This window comes from Echinops telfairi, unplaced genomic scaffold, assembly GCF_000313985.2.
Source record: "Echinops telfairi isolate 266 unplaced genomic scaffold, ASM31398v2 ScPeMD7_7420;HRSCAF=8458, whole genome shotgun sequence".
Classification (NCBI taxonomy): Eukaryota; Metazoa; Chordata; class Mammalia; order Afrosoricida; family Tenrecidae; genus Echinops; species Echinops telfairi.
In genome coordinates this window covers 35,387,959-35,411,079 of record NW_022111320.1, presented here as the reverse complement: position 1 = coordinate 35,411,079, position 23,121 = coordinate 35,387,959, and the positions used below count along the sequence as shown (strand labels likewise).

Genomic DNA, 23,121 nt, shown 5'->3' with positions numbered 1-23,121 from the left:
GGGTTTGCCCTCTCTGGTATCTCTGCAAGTGAATAGACCACCATTATCCTTATCAGAAGGGAGTGGGTCTTATTCAGGGTGAGTCAGACTAATGGTCTAGCCACTACAGATGGCCAATGTCAAGGAGAATAACCTCTGACCTACTTTCGCCAAGAGTCACTCTTAAGCAGCTAAGTTTGGTACATATTTTGGGGAGACAACTTAAGAGAATTCCTTCTGTTCCCCACAGGGGGGGGGGGCTTTATGGGAGGACTTTTAATGGGCATAAGCCATATCTTACTTATATCAGCGGTTCTCAACCTCTGGGTCACGACCCCTTTGAGGGTTGAACAACCCTTTCACTGGCATCACCCAATTCATAACAGTAGCAAAATGACAGCTATGAAGGAGCAACAAAAATAGTTTTTTGGTTGGGGGTCACCACAACAGGAGAAACTACAAAAGGGTGGCAACATGAGGAAGGTTGAGGACCACTGTCTTAGATCCTAAGTATCTGAGTCCCATTCCCTTCCCATAGGTTGGAAGATAAAACACCCTCCCTCTGTTCCAGCATTCCCTCCTGGGGACTCTGTGGACATCGCTTGGGTGGGCAGACCTCGAGTTGACCTTTGTCTCTTCCTTCCTCCCAGGAGTCTTCCACCCTGGAAGGACGGACAGTCTTTTAATTTATTCAGACTGTGGCAATGTTTGCTCTCGCTTTCAAATAACACACCTTATGCCCTAAGGTTCCCTGCTGACGTGGGAGTTAAGCTTTGGCTTGGCAGTTCAAACCTACCAGCTGCTTCCTTAGAGACGGCGGAGGGCTTCTGCTCTTGTAAAGTGTTACGGGCTCTGAACCCACGGAGGCTGCTCTCCTCTGTCCTGGGTCCTGCCGTGTCACAGTGAGCTGGAATCCACACAGCGGCTCGGTTTTCTTGTTTGTTTGTTCCCATCATGGCCTGTTGCTAACCTGTGAGTCATCTAAGTATGGTTTTCTGGATTTTTGAGTTCTTCTGCCATTCATTGCTAAGTTGCAATGGATGCTGGTTTAAGAAGGGCCCCAGAGGGTAGGAAGCGGGTTTTGATTTTTATAAAACTGCTCAGGATGTGTTCAGGGGATCTCCTGGAGCAAGCTGCGTCCAGCCCCTGGAGAGTGAGTGGGGGGAATCATTGGGGAGGGCGCGGTGTCTTTACTGTAATCGCTACCTTCTTACCGGTTCACACATCTTCAGCGGATTTCTTAGCAGGAGGAGAGTAAGCTGAAGAATGGATTTGGAGTAGTGAGAATGTTTGCCATAGGGAATACAGGATTGATGATGGATTTCTTCCTTATAAGCATTTCTTGAATTTGAGGCTTGGTGTTGGTTCTTTTTTTAAAAGTCTTCACAGCACCAGCATTGCCAGGGGTGGGTACTGGTTTCATACTGCAAAGAGTTCATATAAGATGGTGGAAGGAGTGAGTTGGATGTCCCAGATGGTAAACTTAGAAGATTAGAAATAAGACCTGGTACTTATTGTCATTTAATGTTTTCCGTAGCAGACTTTTCATTGGGGGGCTCTTATTAAACCTAAATGCAAATTTGGATACCTTAGGTTTGGAAGAGACCAGAGAGTCTGCATTTCCAACAAGCCCTCAGGGGTAGTGTTTGCCCAAGAGACTACACATTGGTAAGACTTTGATAAGCATTACAGTACAGTCAAGGTCCAACCAAGCACTTGATCAATGTCTGTTCAGGCAGTATGTCCAACTGCATGTAGGTCTGCGGTTCAGTAAGATTACACCAGTGTTCAGAAGTCACCCTTGGAGACTAGCAGACACAACAGCTTCCCACATGCAGCATGTGTACCCCATGTCTCCTGTATGTGGCCCGCGCGCTGTATCTGCAAAATTGAATTAAGTCGTCAAAGCAATTTCTCAAAGGCTAAGAGGGATCAGAGAGTGCTATATATACATCATATTTACATTGTGTTAGGTATTATAAGTAATCGAGGTTTGATTTAAAGTATATGGGAAATGTGGGTAGGTTAAATGCAAAGACAGCCACTGGGAGAGGAGTGTACCAGCGAATTGCACTGCCAGCACATAGACGTCTTGATTATTCTAACAAACCCCTATGCCACTGGCTTAGAACTTTATCTAAAAACTTTACTGCATGATGGTGTGTCTCATATCTCGAGCCTTGTAGTGCTACTGGTTTAATGTCCTTTAGAAAATGCGATCCTGAAGCATGTAGCGGACCCCAAGCAGGACAAAAGCAGACCCAGTGCTGGCAGCAGCCAGAAACAAAGGAGACATATCGATGGAAGTCAAACAAAAAATGTTAGTAAAGAACACGCAAGCGAAAGTCATTCAATGCTCACAATTTAGAGTGTTGCGCATGATGTTCAGTTATCCTCAGAGACAAAGATTATCCAAAATGTTTGCCTATGGGCTGTGAGCACTGAATGCTACAAGGCTCATGACAATTTAAGGGAAAACCACAACAGATAAGGAGAAATTGCTAATAACGTGGATTAAAGACCAAGTACAAAGGGAATCACTCTTAGTATGTTGGGCGATCACTGCTAAGGCACGAAGTATAGTAGAGATGCTTAAAGAAAAAACGGGCTCAGACTACAAGGTAGTGTTCATACAGTGGCAAATCACATAATGTTCTATTTCACGCAACATATCATGGGCATTAGGCGATGTGTGGCTGTATAGGCAAATCAAGCGTCACATAATAGCAACTATGTTTATTAAATGCTTTTTTCGGTACCAGGCACAGAGCAATACAATAAAGAGGGTTAGGCATTCAAATTGAAGCTCTTCCCTTTACTAATTAACCTTAAGCAACTTATTTCGGTTCTCTAAGACCATGTTTCTCAACCATGGCACTAATGACATTCTTAGGGGGGTAGAAGGGCGAGGCTTTGTGAGCTGCATAGTGGCCTCACTGACCTCCACTGCCGCTCGCACTTGCAAATTTTGACAACCACACTATCCCCAGACATTGCCATCTGAGGTGGTGTGGGGGTCACTCCCTGTGAGAAGCCACTGGACCAGAGCAATTGTTGAAATGTGAGAAGTTATGAGGGTCCTGGGATATACTTCAAAAGAAAAAAATTCCTTTGTTATCACGTCTTCTCATTTTCAAACAACTTTAAAACTGTCATCTAGAAAGTTTTGAAAATATTTAAATATTTTCATTTGAGCAAGAATATTGCTCTAGAGCAGTGGTTCTCAACCTGTGAGTCACGACCCCGTTGGGGTCAAACACCCTTTCACAGGGGTCGCCTGATTTGTAACAGTAGCAAAATGACAGTTATGAAGTAGCAGCGAAAATGGTTTCATGGTTGGGGGGGAGGTCATCACTGTATGAAAGGGGTGCAGCGTGAGGAAGGCCGAGAACCGCCGCTCTAGGGAATCCGCCGTAACAGAAGGCCCAAAATAACCTTAAACATAAAAGTTAATTATTTGTGTCAATGAGGTTTTAAAGAGGGTCTAAGATGAGTGGTTTGGGGGGGGGGGGTCATAAGAGACATAGCTCCTTTCTGGCTCTGGACTCAGCCATCCAATGATCGTGGCTCTTGCATTCCTGATAGTCCCAACATTCATGGTCCAGGAACGATTAAAAGGCAGCGGAAGGGGTCCACATGACACAAGGGTTGAGTACTTAGCCGATAACTTGAAAGGCTGTCTGTTCAAAGCCACAGGGTCGCTCTGCAGGAGAAAGACCTGTGGACCAGCTTCTGCTGGATGATGGGTCACTAGGAAACCCCTGTGAGCAGTGCCTGTCGGTCCCATGGGGTCACTTGAAGTCAGAATCACCTGCAGGCATCCAACACCGACACTCCCTGCTGCTTCACTGCTGCGGCACAAAAGTTACCCAGCCTCCTCTAGCCCAAAACCAGAACCAGAAGGTGTTCAGCTACCACTCGGGGCCATTCTTAGCAGGGACACAATAGGAAAATGGGAGGAAAGATGTAGACCCAAACGCAGATTCCATCAAAGGGACCAAACTTAGTGGTCTGTTGGAGACCAGACAAACCCCCACTAGTTATTGTCCTGAGTCACACATCGAACACGGAACTGAAGCGCAAGCGCGGCTCCTGGAGGTGGGTCACCTGCTTCTCAATCGGATGATAGACTGGCCAGAAGGACCACCCAGCATGTGTCCTGCAGTGAAGGCAAGCAGGGCCCAGGAAACCTGACGAGTGGGAGTGGAACTCTGGGTGAAAACAAGGGGAGTTGGCCACATGCAGAGAGTTTAACCAGTGTCCCCGAGGAATTGTGTGAGAGCTATTGAATGGAAAACTAGTTTGCTGTGCATGTAAGCTTTGGCTTAAAGCACAATAAAGCGCTACCCCACCCCCGCAAAGAAAGCTGCCGAGAACCTGCCATATAACTTGTGCCTAAATTGCCCAGAATGTGGACATACAGGGCTCATTTCCTGGGGTTGAGGATAAAACCCCATTCCAACAGGCTGTCTTTGATTTTTCCAAACCACACAGCTGTCCTCATACTGAGTGTAGCCCTAGGGATTGTCAGGGAGTTTGACCTAGGTAGCACTGAGCTGCCAAATTCCGTTAATTCTGAGCACCCTCTCTCACCTTCACTTCTGCCTGCACCTCTTGCTAACATGCTTCTTAACTGCCTGGCTTCCCACCCTCGCATGCATCCTGTCTTTTTGCTTAGGAGAATGAGATCAGGCAAATGAGCTTTGCATAATTAGCATGTATGGGATTATATGCAAGGGTCATCTCCCAACAAAACATTTTTGTAAGAAAAACTTTTAAATTGGTTATATTTTCATCTTGCTGCCAGCATGTTCTTTGTAAGCAGTACATTGGAAGAGTGAGGCACCACTGTGCCTTTTATTTTGTAAATCATTTTATTGGGCCTCGACCTCTGTGCCTTTTAATGGTCAAACCAGGAGACTGGCAGGCTCAGTGATCCCTAGGAAGAGAGGTGGGAACAGGGAGAACTCCCACAGACAGGATTCTCAAACAAAGCAAGCTGCAAAAATTATTTTGTGACGATATTATAGGAGACGATAACTCCAGGGTATACAACGAATTCCAGTAAGATGTTCTAATGATAGTTTTAAAATTTTGATTTGTATGAATAATTTCCTTGGATTATACTTGAAATGACTGGTATTGATTATATTTCCTACTGTTCCAATTTTGGTTAGCACATAGGTATTTCCTTTCTTTGTATAATCGGCGGTGTGGTAGTGATGAGGTACAAGAACTGTGACCTGTCTCCACCTGGTCCCGTGCTCCTTGGAGAGAAGTCTCAGTGAGTCTCCTTGCACCATTGAGATGTTGAGATGCTTTCTTTCTCTCTTCCCCCGCCCCCTCCCTTTGTTTCATAAGTGAAGTACTTAAACCTGCTTCTTGACCATGTAGCAAGAAGACAGCTTGAAGGAGTTTGTTCTGTTCAGTGTTGGGACCCCTGCCATCGAGCGCTGTCTGGTTCAGGAGGCACCGGATGGAGGAAGCCTCTGCACGTTACCGCATTTCTTTAAAAGAACAGCGTTAACTTCTCTGTAGAAATCATTCCATCGACTGAGGTGCGCTTGACTCGCCAAGTAAAGGCTTCCGGCTTGCATGGAGTAACTGAATAGGTTCGAGACGCCCAGAGATGAAGATTTGTAGCTTAGCCCGTTGCCCCTTCCCTGTGCCCTCCTCTGCCTGGGAGACAGTGCTGGGATTTTACAGAGGCCATTGCTTGAGCTGCTGCTGCATCCTCATAGCAGTGTGGAACTGGGTTTAGTCAGCTCTTCAGCCACTTTAGACTGGGAGGATGTGTGTGTATGTGCGCATGTATCTTGAATAAAAAGCACAGCACCCTAGAAACCAACTCAACTGAGCAGAGCAAATGTTTTGGAAAGTATTGTGGCCTAATTATGGTGTAACTAAGTGTAAATAACAGTGATTTAAAAGGTAAGGGTGAGCTAGCTAACAGCTCCACTGTAATACTTAGGAAAACCTTGATGATAGTTTAATATATATTGAAATGTACATGGGAATAACTTATAATTTGATGGCTGTCACCCTACTCCTCCCACCCACCACAGTTTATAATGTAAAAAGTACTGCCATCTATTGGAGTCTTTTTAGGGTGAGATTTGGAGATTAAAAAAAAAATAGGAAGGAGAGCCAGAGCCTGCAGGGCAAAAATGACTGTTTTGTGCCTAATGATGGTTGCCTAAAATGAGCTCTGAGCCCAAACTGGTAGGGTTCTCTGAGTCTGTGATGCGCTTAGCTCTTGTGTTGAGAAACCCTTTATTTAAAATGTTATTTCCATTTTCCTATGACGGGTAAAGGAGAGCTTTGAGAATTGAATGTTTCCTGCTTATTCACAGCCATGAAGGCTGGTTGCTAAGTCGGATCCAACTCTTAATGACCCCGTGCACAGCAGAACAAAACCCCGCCCCGCCCTGCTCCGTCCTCACAGTGTTGTTGAGCCCATTGTGCAGCGACTGTGTCCGCCCATCTCATGGAGGGTCGTCTTCTTCCACTGACCTTCTGTTTTACCAAGCATGGCGTCCTTGTCCAGGGACTGAGCTCTCCTGAACAGATGTCCTAAGTATGTGAAACCAGGTCTCCCCATCCTGAGGAACATTCTGGCTGTACTAGCACCAAGATTTTTTCCTTCTTCTGACAGTCTCTGGTACTTGTAATATTTTTTGCCCGCATCATGATTTGAATGCATCTATCCATCTCTAGGCGTTATTTCCGTTCATTGGTCAGCTCTCATATGCGCAGGAAGTGATTGAACATCCCCTGGCTTGGGTCAGGCACACCTCAGCCCTCAAAGGGGCATCTACGACGGGATGAAGGCTTAGAACAGCTTTAATGGTCCTTTCTCGTTGAGACTCAAAGATGAGAGGAGAACTTGAAAAAGTTGGCGGAAATGCAATGGAAAGATGAAAATACAACTTGTTTCTCAGCATAAGCTGTAGCAAGGTCAAGACTCCTAAAAGTGGTGAAACCAACCATTTAGCCCCACCCTAAAGAACTGAGAGTCCTGAGAATTTACCATATATACTTGTGTATAAGCAGAGGTTTTTCAGCATATTGTTGGGGTTTTTTTGTTTTGTTTTTCAGCATATTGTAAATGCTGTGTTTTTGTGGTAAACTTGGGTGCCTTGCTGCTATTCGCATGGGCTTGTACTCGAGTATACACAGTATGCCAGTAATGTAAATTAATCTTTTTTACATTGCTAACTGAAGAGAAAAAGAAAAAGGAGAGCCCCTTTAAAGGTGTCTTTTTTCTTTTTAATTTTAATAAATCATTTTATTGTGGGCTCTTGTAGCTCTTAAAACAATCCACACATCAATCGTATCAAGCGCATTTGTACACGTTACCATCATCATTTCCAAAACATTTTCTTTCTACTTAAGCCCTTAGTATCAGCTCCTCTGTTGTCCCCTCCCTCCCCCGCCCTCGCGAACCCTTGATAATTTCTAAATTATTTTTCTTTTCATATTTTACACTGTCCGCTGTCTCCCTTCACTCACATGTCTGTTGTTTGTCCCCCTGGGGTGGGGGTTGTACATTAATCATTGCGATCGCTTCCCCCTTTCTCCCCTTCCACCCCCACTAACCGAAAAGCAACTTGGGACCATGGAGTCAATCCTAGAGGACAGAGTAGAGCTACCTACCTATGTGAGTTTCCAAGACTTTACCTCTTCCTGGGAGTAGAAAGTCCTGTCTTTGTCCCGGACAACGGCTGGTGGTTTCAAACTGCAGGACCACGGTGCCACCAGGGCTCCTTGTTTGATGACTGGGAAACAAGAAACCAGAAGGAGCCAAATTGTGACTGTAAGGTGGATGCCTCATAATTTTTGTGAGAATGGCGTGGAGACCAGCATGTGACCGACCACCTGGGGGTGGGGGTGGGGGTGAGGAGATGGGGGAGGGGGGTCAAGCTCATCATCATTCCAAGACAATTTCTGTGAAGGGGAGTCCGACATGACACCACGCTCGAACTGTCTCTGCTGAGACCTACGATCGGTTGCCGTGGCAATGCAAACTCACAGACTGTGCGTGTGATTTTATTAGGGGAAACTCTAAAACGGATGTGGGGCTGATTGTGCAATTCTCCGTGGTATGATTGAATGCTTGAACTATTGAGTTATATGATATGTCGGTTACTTGCCAATAAAACTGTTGGGGGGAAAAAGAAGAGAGCTCAGCTCTTCCCTGCCGCCGATCTGGGCACACCGTGTGTCACCCAATGAGCAGAAAGCGTGTTCGACTCTTCTGTCCGCCCAGGTTGTATAAGCTGAACCCGTTGAAGTATCTGCATGGTGTTGACTGGGTTTCTGCTGTTGTTGGTCATCTTCAATTAGGCCATGGCCATAGGGTTAATATTTTCCTCTCAAATTAATACAGACGGTCTGTTGTGGATTTCAACCTTGTCTCATCCCTTCTTAGAATGAGTTATCCATTTGTAACTTACTGATTGCTTGGCGGCATTGCCCCTGTAAACTGTTCCTAAAGAAATCAGTGGTTGTACCATTCTTCCAGCCAAGCATCCCCATCAATTTGGTGTTTATTCTTCAATTTTAGCAGAGAATTCACGTTGCTCTGATAGGAGCTCTGTTCAAACTGCTCCTTCTTGCCTCAAAGGATAACCTCTTCAGATAGATTGTAACAAGTTAGAATGTGCTTTAACTTGGTGCAAGAACCTTTTGAAGACCCCTCGTGCTGGTTTTATGACGAGACTCACACATTACAATAAAAGTGAGTGTAGTCTCTTAGTATTTGTTGGAGCTTTTGGTGCAAGCGTGCAGGTGGGTTTCTGTTAGGCATGTTCCTCACAGTTGGTCCTGTGGCATTAGTTAACAGTGACCACACTGTGTGTTCTGATGGTTGTTTCCAGTGCTGTAATTTCCCTGCTCCTTTACCATCTCATCTTTGCTTTTGGGAAACTGTTGACCTCATTCATACTGATGATTTTTAAATAAAGCACTGATTTTATGGGCAATATCTTTTATTTTAAGGAGTCGGGGGGCATAGTGTAATTAAGAGAAATTATACGGTTGGGCTGTCAACTTATAAGGTCAGTAGTTTGAAACTACGGGGAATTCCACTCCCATGAAGACTTAGTCTTGAAAACGGACGGAGGGGTACTTCTGCCCTGTCGTAAAGGGTTGCTAGGAGTCAGCATCGACTGGGTAGAAGTGAATTGGGGTTTGGGGTGACATTAATGGGATGACACATTGGGCTGCGTTGCAGGAGAAGGCTGCAGGAGACCGTTCTACTTGTCCTACTCAGTCAGCCCTGTCAGGTGGCCCTGGTCCCTGTGAGCTGGAATCAGCTTGGTGGCAGTGGGGCTCTGTTGTTGGTTCAGTCCGTTATTTAGTGTGTCACTCGATGGTGGTCTTAGAATAGGCTTGGTGTTAGACTTAAAGAGGGTCTTGGGTTGGTAGCCTCACACAGTCCCATGCTCTTGGCTTGTCCCACTTGACAGGGCTTTTTGGGAGAGGGACGATGCCACCATCTACCTAACCCGTTCCTTTGTTACTTTCTATCTCTCAGTGCTGGTCCCAAAGGCGATAACATCTATGAATGGAGGTCCACCATCCTAGGACCTCCAGGGTCTGTGTATGAGGGGGGAGTGTTCTTCCTCGACATCACGTTTACACCGGAATATCCCTTCAAGCCTCCAAAGGTAAGAAATCCTCCTTGTTCCTGCTAAAATCCGCTAATTCCCATAAGGGAGGAATTATTGAGGGTTTTTTTTCTAATTGAGTTTTTAATAACACATATACGAGCAGTTTTCTCTTACTTCCTAATTAATCATATTACATTTGAACATATATAAAACACTCCTTTGGGTTAGCCCCTTGTTTGTTTTCTACGCTTTGTTTTGGTGATATTGAAATCATGTTTATATTAACAGGGTCAGCAAACCCAGAATTAATTCCCTATTTTTCATCCCTATGGGGGAAAGAAGTTAATGAACAGCTAAAAGTGGGGTCAGACTATCCATGCACTAAATCAGAAATCGCCTACCAAAAGTCGCTGTGGGTTCTGTCTCTTGTCATTTTGGGATCTTGCTCAAATCTAGGTCTCGGGTTTCTCATCGAGGAGAGAGGTGGTCAGCGGTGCCCAAACCATACTCCATCCGACTCTCGTTCACACTCGCACTCTCAGAAGGACACCTCTCGGGGATGGGTAGACTGCCGCTCTTGCAATGGCAGGAGAAAGACGTCATCCTAAAAGTCAGTCACTTTTAAAAAGCAGTTGGGGTGTTCTGTGCATAAAACTTAAGAGAAGAAGCAGAAGAAGCCATGATCAGGTGGCCCGTCTGCTTCCACTATTGAGTAGTTCTCACCCACAGCTGGCTCCTCGAGTGAAGACCGTGGGCCGTCAGCTTTTAGACAGGACACACCACTTCTCTTGGCAGCTCAGTGTTTTTCTAATCTGTTTTTGAGGGTGTGTCTCTGAGCTTGAATTTGTGGATTCTGAAGCCAACTTTGAGGCTATGTAGTACAACCTTCTAACACAAGAGGTCAGCAAACAGCTATTCAAACCTGGAAATGTTAAGAAAAGATTTAAAACTGTAAAGGAAGTATTCACTTACCCTGCATACGATCAATGGGATAGATGAGACTTTTAAAATGCAATGGTCAATCCTGAGATTAGAATAGAGGTGAAATTACCATCTCAAATTGATTGGGTTAATTTGTGTTTAACTTAGCCTTGCTTTTTTTAGGTTACATTTCGGACAAGAATCTATCACTGTAATATTAACAGTCAAGGAGTGATTTGCTTGGACATATTGAAAGATAATTGGAGTCCAGCGCTAACCATTTCCAAAGTCCTCCTTTCTATCTGCTCACTCCTTACAGACTGTAATCCTGGTAAGATGAATCCATTTTTAGCTTGTTTCACTCGTCCTCACCTGAGAAAATGCATGTCGAGCCCATGGGGGTAGGTTCCATGTCAGTTTCAAGGCTACACTGTAAGAACGGGGGTTCTGGTTTTGACCTGACTGCCCAGCTCTATCTAAGTCAACAGTGCCGAGGCAGACAGCGGTGTATTGTAATAGCCCCCATGGATTTCAGCGTCACCCCTGCACCTTCATAGGTGCCAAAGGTCATGTAACCATAGTGAGTGTTCATTGTGGCCTGGAGCCTGGAACATTCTAGTCTTTACTGAACTTAGCCTAACATAAAAGAACCTCCTCCTGAACAAAAAAAGAAAGATAAAACAACTCCAATTGGGTGTTATTTGGGACAGAAATCGAATGAATTAAGGATATGAACCCAGATCAACATTCTACTATGGTTAAAAAAAAAACCACCCGCTGCTCCCTCAGCGCCCCCCCCCACCCCAATGGTGTTTTTTAAAAGCCTAGAAGGCAAAATGCCCAGAATAGTGGGTGTGGTGTTTCATAGATCAAATTCCGGGGTGCTAACAGATGTTTTGAAAGCATTTGGCTACTAAAGGTTGGTGGTTCGAATCCACCCTATAGCAATGTGGGAGAAAGGCCTGGCTTGGTGATCTGCTCCCGTCAAGATTGCAGCCAAGGAAACCTCGTGGAGCAGCTCCACCTGTGTGCACAGGGCCGCCATGCCGCAGACCTGACTGTGCGGGCTCTTTCTTGGGTTCAGAGAAGGGTTTCATCACAAACACTCTTGTCGCCTGTTTCTACCCAAGCTGGCTGATTTGCTGTGAGCCAAAGGTGTTTTATTTCTGAAAAAGTAATCTACACTCTTTCCCTTCCAGCTGACCCTTTGGTGGGAAGTATTGCCACTCAGTATATGACCAACAGAGCTGAACATGACAGAATGGCCAGACAGTGGACCAAGAGATACGCGACATAAACTGGGTTTTGACAATTCGTGCATTACTTGTTTGTCACAGAAGAGAGCTGCTTATGATTTTGAAGGGGTGGGGGAGGGTGGGAGTTGGTAAAGAGTAGGGTATTTCTATAACAGATATTATTCAGTCTTATTTCCTAAGATTTTGTTGTAACTTAAGGTATCTTGCTACAGTAGACAGAAAATTGGTAATAGCAACTTTTAAAACTGTCATTCGTTCTGCAAACTTAGCTGAAATGTAGTACACACAAGAATGTGCATCTAGACATTTGGGTTCAGTTGCTCGTAGTACGTAAATTCAGAACCGCTTGATTTTTGTGCAGGCTCCACCCAAGGCCACGGTGTGAAGTCCTTCCCGGACAGAACGCTTTGGCGTTTAGTGAAAACAACCAATATTGGATTCTGTCGTCCCGCGTTGGGAAGGGACATCGCTATTTCAGAGTTTAAGAGGCATAAAGTAGACAGTGGCGGTAAGACACCATATAGGAGAGCAGTAGTTAATGTGTTTTATTTTATATGCCAATCTACTTTATTGTGAAAAGATGAAAGGTTTGAATCAGGACTTGTGAAAACCTGTAGTGAAATACCTTAAGCTGTTAACTGTAAGGACTAGGAGTTGCTCAGTGGATTGGTTATGTTGTGGACTACTTAAGTCTGCATTTGTTACTGTGCTAATAAACAATATTAAAAACCACCACGTACTGGTGTGCTCATTCCCTCTCTCTCTCTCTCATTCGGTTCCTGTCTGCAGATTTTGAGCTGTACTATTAAAACTACCTAGAAGTAATCACAGATCTAATAGCTGATGGCACATCATGTACTCTGAGATTCCAGTGGATGGCTACAGACAGGTTTTCTTGTCTTGGTCATGTTAGGACACGTTACCAAAAAAAGATCCAATCAAAAGAGCAGTGGCTTGGAGGGGACCTGCTGGGCCACTTCAATTGAAGGCAGGTTATATCAGCTGTTTCATAGGACCCCAAAGGGGTCATCATCTCTGTTGGTGTTCTCAGGACACAGGACAATCACGGGAGCTTGTTAGAAGTTTTCAGAGAATGGAAAACGGAACGAGGAAAAGGTCAGAAATTGTGCACGGAAGCGTTTTTCCTCTATCACAACAATGCACCTGGATCTCTCCAGGCCGGGCTCGCCCCTACAGACTTGTACTCTGTCCTGTTAGTGTCACTAGGAGACAGAATCAACAGCAGCAGTGACAGCAGCGAGTGGTTGGTTGGCTTGGTAACATCTTTCAAAGAGGAGCAAGCTGTAAGGCATCCTTTTATAAGCATTTCCTAACCTGAAGGTGCTCAAGTGGAACAAGTAACAGCGATGGGTCTCTACTCCAGCTAATGGGGCGATCAGTCGGGACAGCCGCAGGGGGGTAACTTGGCATCACGTAGGTGCACCCCCTCCATAACCCAGCAGTTATTCTGTCTCCCCACCTACGCCTCCGCTCCGGAAAAACTCAGCCAGGTGCCCCAAATGAATATGCATGAGTGTTTATTGACGGCTTGTAGGGAGGAGAGGTAACTACTAATCATAGATCCAAGTTTTCAGTCAGGAAAAAAGCAATCTGCGGGGTGATCTCAAGTACGTCATGTTTAAAAAAGCAATAAGTGTTCGATGCACAGGAGCAACAGAAAAGGATCGGCACGGTGAACAGGATGGTTTTAGCACATCACTAATTACGCAGTAGCACAGGACTGGGTGGTTTACAGCCACTGTAGCTCTTCTGTATGCAGCTGTTGGCTTGAGTTCACTAACCTGAGCCACTAAGCCTTACTAAAACTATCCAATCTAAGGTGTTGAGCTCACTAGATGCTTTCACGTGTTCTCTGATCAATAGCTAAGTTATAATGCCGTCAGCATTCTAAATATTAGGGCGCTTCAAAGAGTTCGTGGAAAAGTAGAATAATAGAAAATGTCCACAGATGTTTTGAACTCCCTTTATACAATTAGCCCCATGGTTCAAATCCTGGCAAAATCTTCAGGAAACCTTAGCAGAGGCCAGATCGCCTAAGACTACCCTTGAGGCCAGTATCTTCATGACCTGTTTTATTCTAAATGGCTAGGTATGTAGAAGACTTGTTCAGAACATAGTCATCCTTCTGGAAAAGGGAAGCTTGATTGTCCTTAAGGCCTTACTTAGCCGATGAAACCATGTCTTGGGTTTATCAATCAGGCACCAGCAGAAAGGACCAGAAAATGGCCTTGGATAAACCTAGTTACCCCACCTAGCTCAAGGTGTTATAAACATGCATTTGGAGCTAAGCTATATTGTAAGTTTTGTTCAGACTCATACAGGAGAAAGCTTAACTCACTTAATACCCAGATCATTTACTGGGCACTCCTATACTCCTGTACTCCGACAGAGAGAAAATGCCAAGTCTCATCACCCAGATAATAGGTGATTCGTGACCATTTAGAAATAAAGCTATGCTCAGGCTGGCAACACACAGGATGGCGGTTTATGAGACGGGAACAGTTAGCGGTAAAACATTTGCATACTGTCGAAAGTCAGTGTTTGATAAGTGTAACAAATAAAAATAACCAAGGTGCTAATTTCAGGGACGGGTTGTACACAGTGGGAGTGAGAAAACCTTTCCTATCGGGTAATAGCAACTGCAACTGAGTATTTAAATCACAACCTAAAGTGCTTTCAGTGGCGTCCGTCCTTAGGGGCCTTCTGCTGTTGCCCATGTTCACAGACACATGAAGACGCGTGGGATCGTGATTTCACATCTCAGAGCTGGAGTTCCCTTTGTTTTTCCTCCCAGGCAAAGGGAAGCTCGATTTGCTCTGCGGCTGGGAAAGTTTACTGGCCAGCAGGGTGAAGGGCTCGATGAGAGTCTTCCGATCGGTCACCGTCACCTCCCACAGCCTCACTTTCTCGCTCCTGGCCCACTGCTGGGCCACTTCCGCATCCACTTGTCTCTGCTCAGAGAGGTCCAGTTTGTTTCCTAGTACGACAATGGCCACCTGAAAGAAATGGATTGGAAAGATGATGCTCGGGCGCTGACAGGTCGTCTCACACACAATGGAGAGAAACGGGGAACTCTGAGCTACCTGCTGCGCTGCATGGCACCCCTGTGTGACCTGAGGGCAGAAGATGGAGCGCCCTGACCGTCCTGAAAGCTAAACTGTTGACCCACCGATGAGCAGCAGGTGAAAGTTTACGTCACATGAATGGGAGAGCAACTTGGGAAATGGGTATCTAGGAGATAATAAGGAGTTGAGTAAAATGTGGCCAAGTTTAACTTGGATTAGACTATTCCTGGTGTTTGGGAGATTGGCAATTCCACACAGAACTGTTAAAGCCAGATGCCAACTGGAGCAAGTAGCCAAGGCCTCCCTCCTCAGCTACCCGAGGGCAGGGATCTTTTTCTTCTATCATGTTCACCGTATTCCCAGCCCTAGGACAGGGCCTCGTGCAAGGTAAGCACTCAGTCCAGGTTGAACAAAGGAACCCCTAGAAGTTTCTGCTGAAGACAAGTCATTCGTTCATGAGAGGCAATGGCCAGGCTTGGGTCAGTAAGGAGGGAGGGCCCAGCCCTTCCTTCAGGATGGTGCAACAAAGGGTGAAGGGGAGATCAGCAAGCAAGCCAGCCAGAGCATCTCTGGGAGAAACAGTGAGCGAAAACAGTGGCCGTGATGCCAACAGACTCCAGGATGCAAAGTGAGCCCGGCCTTCCCAGCAGGGCTGGAAAGCAGCCCCCAGGGCGCCCGTCCCTTGGCAGTCCTCCTGTCATTCCTCATCACTGAGTCTCATCTTCATCTCTGGTCTCCTTTCGTCCCTCCTCCCCAACTACAATGCTTCCACTCTGCCCCCTTGAAAAAGCTCCCTTCGCTCACGGTCTGCTTCCAGTGTTCTCACCTTGCCTCACGAAACGCTGGTTCAGCCCTGTGGCCCCTCAACCTGGCTGGCTGGCTGGCTTTTATTACGCCCCTCCTGCCACTACCACTGGGGCTGGGGTACAGGGGGTATTGTCCCGCGATGCTGCCTCCAACAGAAATCCCTTCAAACGTCTACTCCCATGATCCCTCCATGACCCTGGCTCATGGTCACTTCTACAGTACTCTGTTTTGTTTTTCTTCTTACATTTCTTACCAATCCACAGATCATACAATTCAATCGTTCAATCACATCAAGAAGAATTGTACAATCATGACCACAATCCGTTTTAGAAGTTTCTCCCCCCATGGCTAAATCGCCTTTAAAATGAGTTGTGTAATCACAATCAGTTCTAGTGCTCCCTCCCACCTTCATTGTTTACTCCTGAAATCACCTCACCTTCCCTATCGCCTGCCCACTCCACCCCTACATTCCCTATAAACACTTGCATTAGTTATTAGCTCTATGCATACACTCCTGTGCTTCACAAACTGGGAAGCCCAATAAAAAGCAGTATCAAAGTAGTAAAGATAACAGAGAAACATACAAATGAGTAGGAAAGAAAAGACCACCCTCGATATTTTAAAAAGCCAGGGAAGAAATTTCTATCGTGGAATATGCACCTGGAGCAAATTCAGGTTTGGTCAGTAGGGAAGTCAGATGACTGAGCGAGTATCAAGTTCCATCCAGCATAGTCAAGATTTCAATGATCTCTGACAATAGGCTTTCAAGACCCTTGCCTGAGGCTAATGGTCCGCCCTAGGAGCTTGATCTAGCCAGTTACTCTGCAGATGGGTTTTGGGCTTCCACTGTCCGCCATAGCCTTCTACAAATTGGGTGTTTGCCATTTAAACTCTTGATATTTTTCCCTTTGTCATATTTGAATTTTGTTATCGTTATTGTTGTATCACAGAGGCCGGTGTGCTTCCTCCATGTGGACTTAGTCGACTCCTCGCTTGGATGGATGCTTGTTTGAATACAAGCCTTTGAGACCTCTGCTTGGTAGCTGGGTACCATCTGCTTTCACCACACTTTGCTGTAGCACCCTTCTCCTCAGTGATCTCTTGGTGAAGGAAAATATCAAGCAGGGTCATCCTATAGTACTCTTAATTCCTAATGATTCCATTAGCCATGTACATGACCCTGCCAATAATCTGAGCTCAGCTCCTTGAGCCCTCCCTGATGGGATACCGTGCACCTTACCTCCGCCATTCGCCCGCTCTCACGGTATACTCCTGAGTCTCTCTGGTGATGCTTCCCTCCGGGATCTCAGTTCCAAGTGGCCCACTCCTGCCTGCCTAGGTCACCATTCTGAAAACCACAATCCCATCGGCTTGACCACCTTATCGCTGGCCCTCGGCCCGCTTCAAGTCCTCCGTTCCTCTTCAGGCCCTTTAGATACATTCTGTCGCCCGTAGGTTTTGCGAGCCAAACTCCATCCCATCAGGTTCTCCTAGCCTACACCTCAGAGCCCAACTCAACCTCTGACCTCAATAGAGTTGACATTCCCCAGCAATAGATTCTAACTAGACCGTATCTCATACTTGGGTACTTTCTATTCTAACTTCCAACATTTCTTCCTCCACTTACGGACCATACTATTTTAGTAAGAAAACAGAAGGAATTAGGAGAGAACTTCTGCAAGCTTCTACTACGTGGAGCAGCCTGCAGTCTTCCTGGCCCTGCACACACTGCTCTGAAACCTATGCTCTCAGCTGGACAAGCATGTCACTCGGACCACTGTCCCCGCGCCTGCATCAGCACTGTCCCCCCACCAGATGACTGCTCAATGCTGTCTCTCATCCCGACAGACAAAACCCACCACCACTTTAGACGCCACATCGGCCTCCAGCTCCGGCACCAGTTCTTTTGTGCCCCCTCACCGCGATGTCTACTGCATACGGTTCTCTCTCACACCCACTCCAGTCTGACTGCATCGCACTATTTCACTAAAGCTGACCTGGTCAAGACCACGGTCATTCCCTAATCCTCAGTATTTTTGGACCACGGGAAACATGGATTCCCTTTGACCACCTGTTCCTCTTAAAATGCTAGCGCCACTTGCCTTCTGGGACACGGCGACCTCTTGGCTTAGCCTGCCTACCTCAGTGGCCAAGGTGGTTCTCCTCACCTCTCCAACGCATCAATGTTAAAGTGCCCAGGGTGATAGAGATCCAGGGGCCTCCTCACCGGGTCCCTCACTGTCTACAGCCACAGGCAACAAAGTGATCCCTTTAAAACATGCAAGTCACTTGACCGCCTACATATGAAGAAAAAGAAAACGAAAAAGAACCTTCTTTCTCCAGCAGATGCTGTTGATAGAGACGCAACAACTCGGCTGAACCCCTGGAGAATTATGCACAGTGATGAGAGTTGTTCCCAAAAGATTATATAACATTCCTGAGATGACAAATTAAAAGGATGGAGAACAGATTAATGGTTGCCAGAGGCTAAGAAGGGGTGAGGTGGGAGGGTATTGGGGAGTCACAGAGATCCACGCAGTGGTGGATAAGTTCAGTATCTTGTCTGTCTCAGTGGTTGTATCTGGGTTGTGATACAGTTTTGCAAGATGTTATCACTAGGGGAAACTGGGTACGAAAGACCCATTCCCGTCAAGTCGATTATAACTCATAATGACCTTAAAAGCCAGCAGCTCTCAACCTGTGGGTTGCGACCCTTTTGGGGGTCGAAAGACCCTTTCACAGGGGTTGCCCGATTCTTACAGTAGCAAAATTACAGTTATGAAATAGGAACGAGAATAATTTTATGGTTGGGGGGGTCACCCAACAGGAGGAACTTTATAGAGGGTCACGGCCTTAGGAAGGTTGAGAACTGTTATAAGCCGAAAACTTGCTTCAGACTCGTAGCAACCATATAGGCAGGCTAGCACTACTCCAAAACTAACTCTACAGGCGTAGAAAGACCGTCTTTCTCCTGCAAAGTGGCTGGTGGTTTCAAACTGCTGACCTTGAGGTTCTCAGTCCATCGCATACCCCCATGCCACCAGGAGTCCTTTAGTAAACCCACAGGGCAGAGTAAAACTGCTCCCTAGGTTTCCAGAGCTGTGAGTCCTCACAGCATAATGGTCCCTTACATGGTACACAGAATCCCTGTTATTTCAAATAACTGCATGTGAATCTACAATCACCTCAAAGAGTTTAATACTAAAATATAAACACCTGGCTTAAGTACACCTAGCCCGGTGTACTCTCAGCTAGGACAGGATCCGGTCCTCTAGACGGGGAGGTAGCTGTGAGAGAGCGGGGGAAGGATCAGGGCGTTCGGGCAAAGGAAGCCTCAGCTGTGGGCCATTCATGAGGAAACAGAATCCCGAGGGTGGACAGATGGGAGGTAGACCAGAATCACTGGCGCTCAGTGGAAGAGGAGAATGAGCAAAGGTAAGGTGAAGGGCAAGCCGGGGCCAGGTTGTACAGCATTTGATAGACTGTGTAGGAAGGCATGCGGATCTTGTTTTTCTGTGTTATCTAAATGGATAAACCCCCAATCTTACCAGTTTTTCATGTGTGTAATCTGTAAAGCTGGAGACAATTTACTTAAGGAAGACAACAAAGAACATGGGGCAGAAAGCCGCCACGTAACACACAAACTACAGGGTGTCGGGATCTGAAGTCATTAAAACCCAACTTGTACGTGGTCCTGGATCAAGCTGAACCAGCCCTGTATGTCCTGAACTAACAACAAAGTTATGATGATCACAGATATTGTGAATACATTTAGTTCTTGGAAATCATTAAACTACCCCTAAGCCCATGCTACTGTTGAAATAGGATCCCAGTTCACCGGCAGCGTGTTTAATGCCTCCCCGTACCTCTTTCTTGTCTTTGAACTTGTCGATTTCTTTCTTTAGGAGCTCCACTCTTTGAAAGGACTCGAGGTTATTCACACTGTACACAAGAACAAAGCCATCGGCAAAGGAAAAATAATGCTTTGGCAGCTCCACGCCTTCCTGTAGGCCTCTGGTGTCATAGAGATGCAGCTGCTCCTTGACGCCCCGGTCTGTTTCCACTGAAGCCATGTACACGTCTTCCAGGGTCTCGCAGTCTTCCATTCCTGGAATCAAACAAACACCTCGTCTGGCAGCGTGCTCTGGATGGTTACGCTGCTCACTTTCTTAGCCTTTAAAAGGCGGCTTTCTACCGCGTAGATAGAATAAGTCATCACACTTCTATCTTACTAGCGTCTTTAAAAATGACAGATAGCTGTAGCTTCAGTGCCCACCTGGGTGAGCAGGAGGTGGCATGCACGTACATGCAGGGGCAGACTGCCCGGCCTTTAAAAAGAAGTTCCCAGATCACCTTGCAATGCAATGAACCTGGAGGGCAATGCGCTGGCTGAAATCGGTTCACCACAAAAGGAGAAATATGATGTGATCTCACTCTTAGGAAGTCACAAGAATACAAAGATCAGAATTCAATGGCGGTAAACAAGGGGAGAGGAGAAAAGGAACCTTCTGTTTCTTAGGAAGGGCAAGGGGGCAGTGATGGGGTGAGGTTCACAGCTTGACTGACAACACTAAGGGGTACACAAAGCGGTGTAGGAGACCGTGTTGTGTTCTGGTTCTGGTTCTGATTTGGATGTTATCAGTGTTTGGCGAGAGCGCATCATTGCTTTGATTTGCATCTCCCACATGGTTAATGATCATGCGCATTCCTTCCTATGTTTGTTATCCAGACACTAATACTACGTAGCTACAGCCAGTCATCTCACAGGATTCATTTTCCTGGTTTAAAACCGTAGGGTCATGGTCTGTGGAACAATCCTGTCCATTGGCACAGTATTGTTCTTAACAGTGTACGTTCTACCTGCTAGTGGTGACTAGTGTCTAGGATCTTAACAGCTTACACACAGCCACCTGAGACAAAACTTTGGGTCTCTTCATTTGGAGCAAAAGAGAAAGAGCTGGACCACAGGACTGACTCCACAAATCACCACCCCCTCTGCCTTGCGACCCAAGGCAGTAGGGGGTGCCCAGGCATCACTGCTGCGTGTCCGCAGTATCAGAAGGATGCTGATCGAAAGGGACAAACAGGTGGCACAGAACTTTCAATTCCTAAAGAGCCCAAAGTCACTGGGTCCCCCGAGGCTGCAAGAAGCCCTGAGTTACTGCCCTGAAAGACTCTTTAAACCGGAAGCAAAAGGATCCCCTGAAGCCATCTTTAAATAGCAAAAAAGTAAAAGGTGTCACCATCGAGGACTGTGCTCTTAAGAGTTATCTCTGAGACCAAACAGATGAGAGGCTGGGGTGCGCAACAGTGAGACTACGTCGATGGGAACAGAGGAAATTGAATGTGGGTGGGGGGGTGGGGATAAGGATGCTGACACACACCAAGGTGCCAGTCATTTTGTAGAGATCGCGGAATAGAAACTTGCTTCACTGTATATACTTTTACCAGAAATACAGTCAAACATTCCTTAAGAGGTAGTTGTTTTAGTAAACAAGTGCTTTCATTCCAATTTTAGTAGATGTGCTGCCGAAGCAAACACTACCATATGCTTTCTAAGACTATTGCTTCTAAAAGTATTTGCGTGCTACACATCCCCCAGAACAGTGATGCCAGGATGAAACACCTCACCTTGTGGTAGAGTCTGAGGATAGTATGCTGAGTGAAATCAGCCAGGCACAAGAGGTCACAGACAACACGAGTTCACTGGGTCAAGTTCAAACAGCAGAATGGGCGAAAGGGAAAATGGGCACAGCACACAATTCCCGGCTGAGGACCAGAGATTCCGGCAGGAGCCAGACCAAACCCATTGACTCACATCATCAACAACAACAGATGCAGATAGCACCTGTGCCCTCATATGCCTTTAGGGCCCACACAGGTGAGGGAAGAATAATGATGGCAGTGGGGGGGGGGGGGGTGTCCGGCACTAGCCCACTCAAAGGGAGGGTTCTGGTTTTAGCTCCACAGGAAAGAGAGAGTAGACCTCAATTCACAAGGACAATGTTCCTGCCCAGAGGGGCTCGTTCCCAGAGATGCCTGCAGGGCCAGCCTCGGCTTGAGACTCGTGTCCCCACCTTAGATGGCAGCTCTACAGAGGACAGCTCTAAAGACATATTTCAGAGAGAGTAGCCAGTCTGACCAACCCACATGGGGGTAAACCAAGAGGGGAGTGCAACAGACCAGGAATGGGAGCAAAGCCACGAAGTCCCGAAGGAAGCGGAGGGGGGGCGGGGCGGGGCAGCACATGGCACCTTATCTGAACTGGTTGGGGATTATTATTCACAAAGGGGCCACAATGAAAGTTAAGGCAGTGGTTCTCAACCTTCCTAATGCTGGGACCCTTTAATACAGTTCCTCGTGTTGTGGTGACTCCCCAACCATAAAATTATTTCATTGCTACTTCATAACTAATTTTGCTACTGTTATGAATCAGGCGACCCCTGTGAAAGGGTCGTTTGACCCCCAAAAACCATCTTACCTATAGTATGGTTCCCATAAAGAAGCTGCTCCAAAATTGCAGTTTTCCCCACAGATAACAATCCGCAAACTACAACCTTGCAGCCCTTGCCCATCTTCGCTCAGGAGATCACTGCAAAGAGAACAGAAGTCTTTAACATGCCCTGTTGTCGAGACCAACCTCTTCTTTCTTCTCACATTTAGTTAAGGACGACATACCCATGGTGGGTGCCTTTCAAATTTGTTTTTAAAAAGGATAGCCTGTATTGCAAAAGGGATTTCCTTCCAAGTCCCATTCCTTGGTCTCCCATTTGCTCCGTGGGAGCAATCAATCTTAGCAGTTTCTTACAAGGGTAGTTTCTGGTTTATGATGTTTGGCAGTTACAATGAACCACGCTTGCTGTCTGCCCACTGTTTAATTTTGTACACCTTTTCCTTAGTAATATGCACTACGTTTGATATTGCAGTGTTTAGTTTGCTCACATTATCATTCTCATGCCAAGGCCCATAGACAAAGTTTGGATTTAGATATAAAGATGCTGATAAGAAAATGCAATAATAATGAAAAAAATCAAGGATTACGACTTACATCAGGACTGACTTACAATGGAATCCTCAGGAAAGAGCCCTGTCCTAAATCAGGGACTATACACATACAATATCGTTGCAGATGTTAAAGATCAACATAACCACATGTTTAATTCCTATTAAGATGTTCTTTTCCAAAAAGAATGAGCACATTTTATACAAAGAATATTACAGTACAGAGATGCCAGTAGGAATCCTAGTTGTGTCCTAGATTAAACCTTGAACAGTTAAAAAGTCTTGAAGCAGCCTACTCATCAATGTTTACATGGAAAAATAAACATTTACGTAAACATTTAAGGGGAAATAAAGATAATAAGAATACAGAGTGGATACAATTTTTTAAAAAGAAACATTTGTTACTGTCTTTTCTCCAGAGATTGAGAAACTGAATTTTGTCAGCTGCGTACAAAA

At 45.9% G+C, this 23,121-nt stretch overlaps 2 protein-coding genes across 3 annotated transcripts in view; one reads left to right on the top strand and one right to left on the bottom strand.

The window, feature by feature from the left end:
• Window positions 1–12,502, top strand: part of LOC101654717 (ubiquitin-conjugating enzyme E2 E1) — an 18,636-nt gene extending 6,134 nt beyond the window's left edge. The window contains exons 3-5 of the mRNA XM_045297689.1: window positions 9,450–9,650; window positions 10,698–10,845; window positions 11,714–12,502. Of these exons, the coding sequence (XP_045153624.1) occupies window positions 9,450–9,650; window positions 10,698–10,845; window positions 11,714–11,811 (447 nt within the window). The 3' untranslated portion in view covers window positions 11,812–12,502. The remainder of the gene's footprint in view (window positions 1–9,449; window positions 9,651–10,697; window positions 10,846–11,713) is intronic.
• Window positions 12,503–13,291: 789 nt separating this feature from the next.
• Window positions 13,292–23,121, bottom strand: part of NKIRAS1 (NFKB inhibitor interacting Ras like 1) — a 20,110-nt gene continuing 10,280 nt past the window's right edge. For both annotated transcript variants that reach the window (XM_045297463.1, XM_004704198.2), the window contains exons 2-4: window positions 22,145–22,255; window positions 19,530–19,771; window positions 13,292–14,787 (exon numbers count right to left, since the gene is read on the bottom strand). In XM_045297463.1, coding sequence (XP_045153398.1) covers window positions 14,545–14,787; window positions 19,530–19,771; window positions 22,145–22,238 — 579 coding nt within the window. In that variant the 5' untranslated portion in view covers window positions 22,239–22,255 and the 3' untranslated portion in view covers window positions 13,292–14,544. The remainder of the gene's footprint in view (window positions 14,788–19,529; window positions 19,772–22,144; window positions 22,256–23,121) is intronic.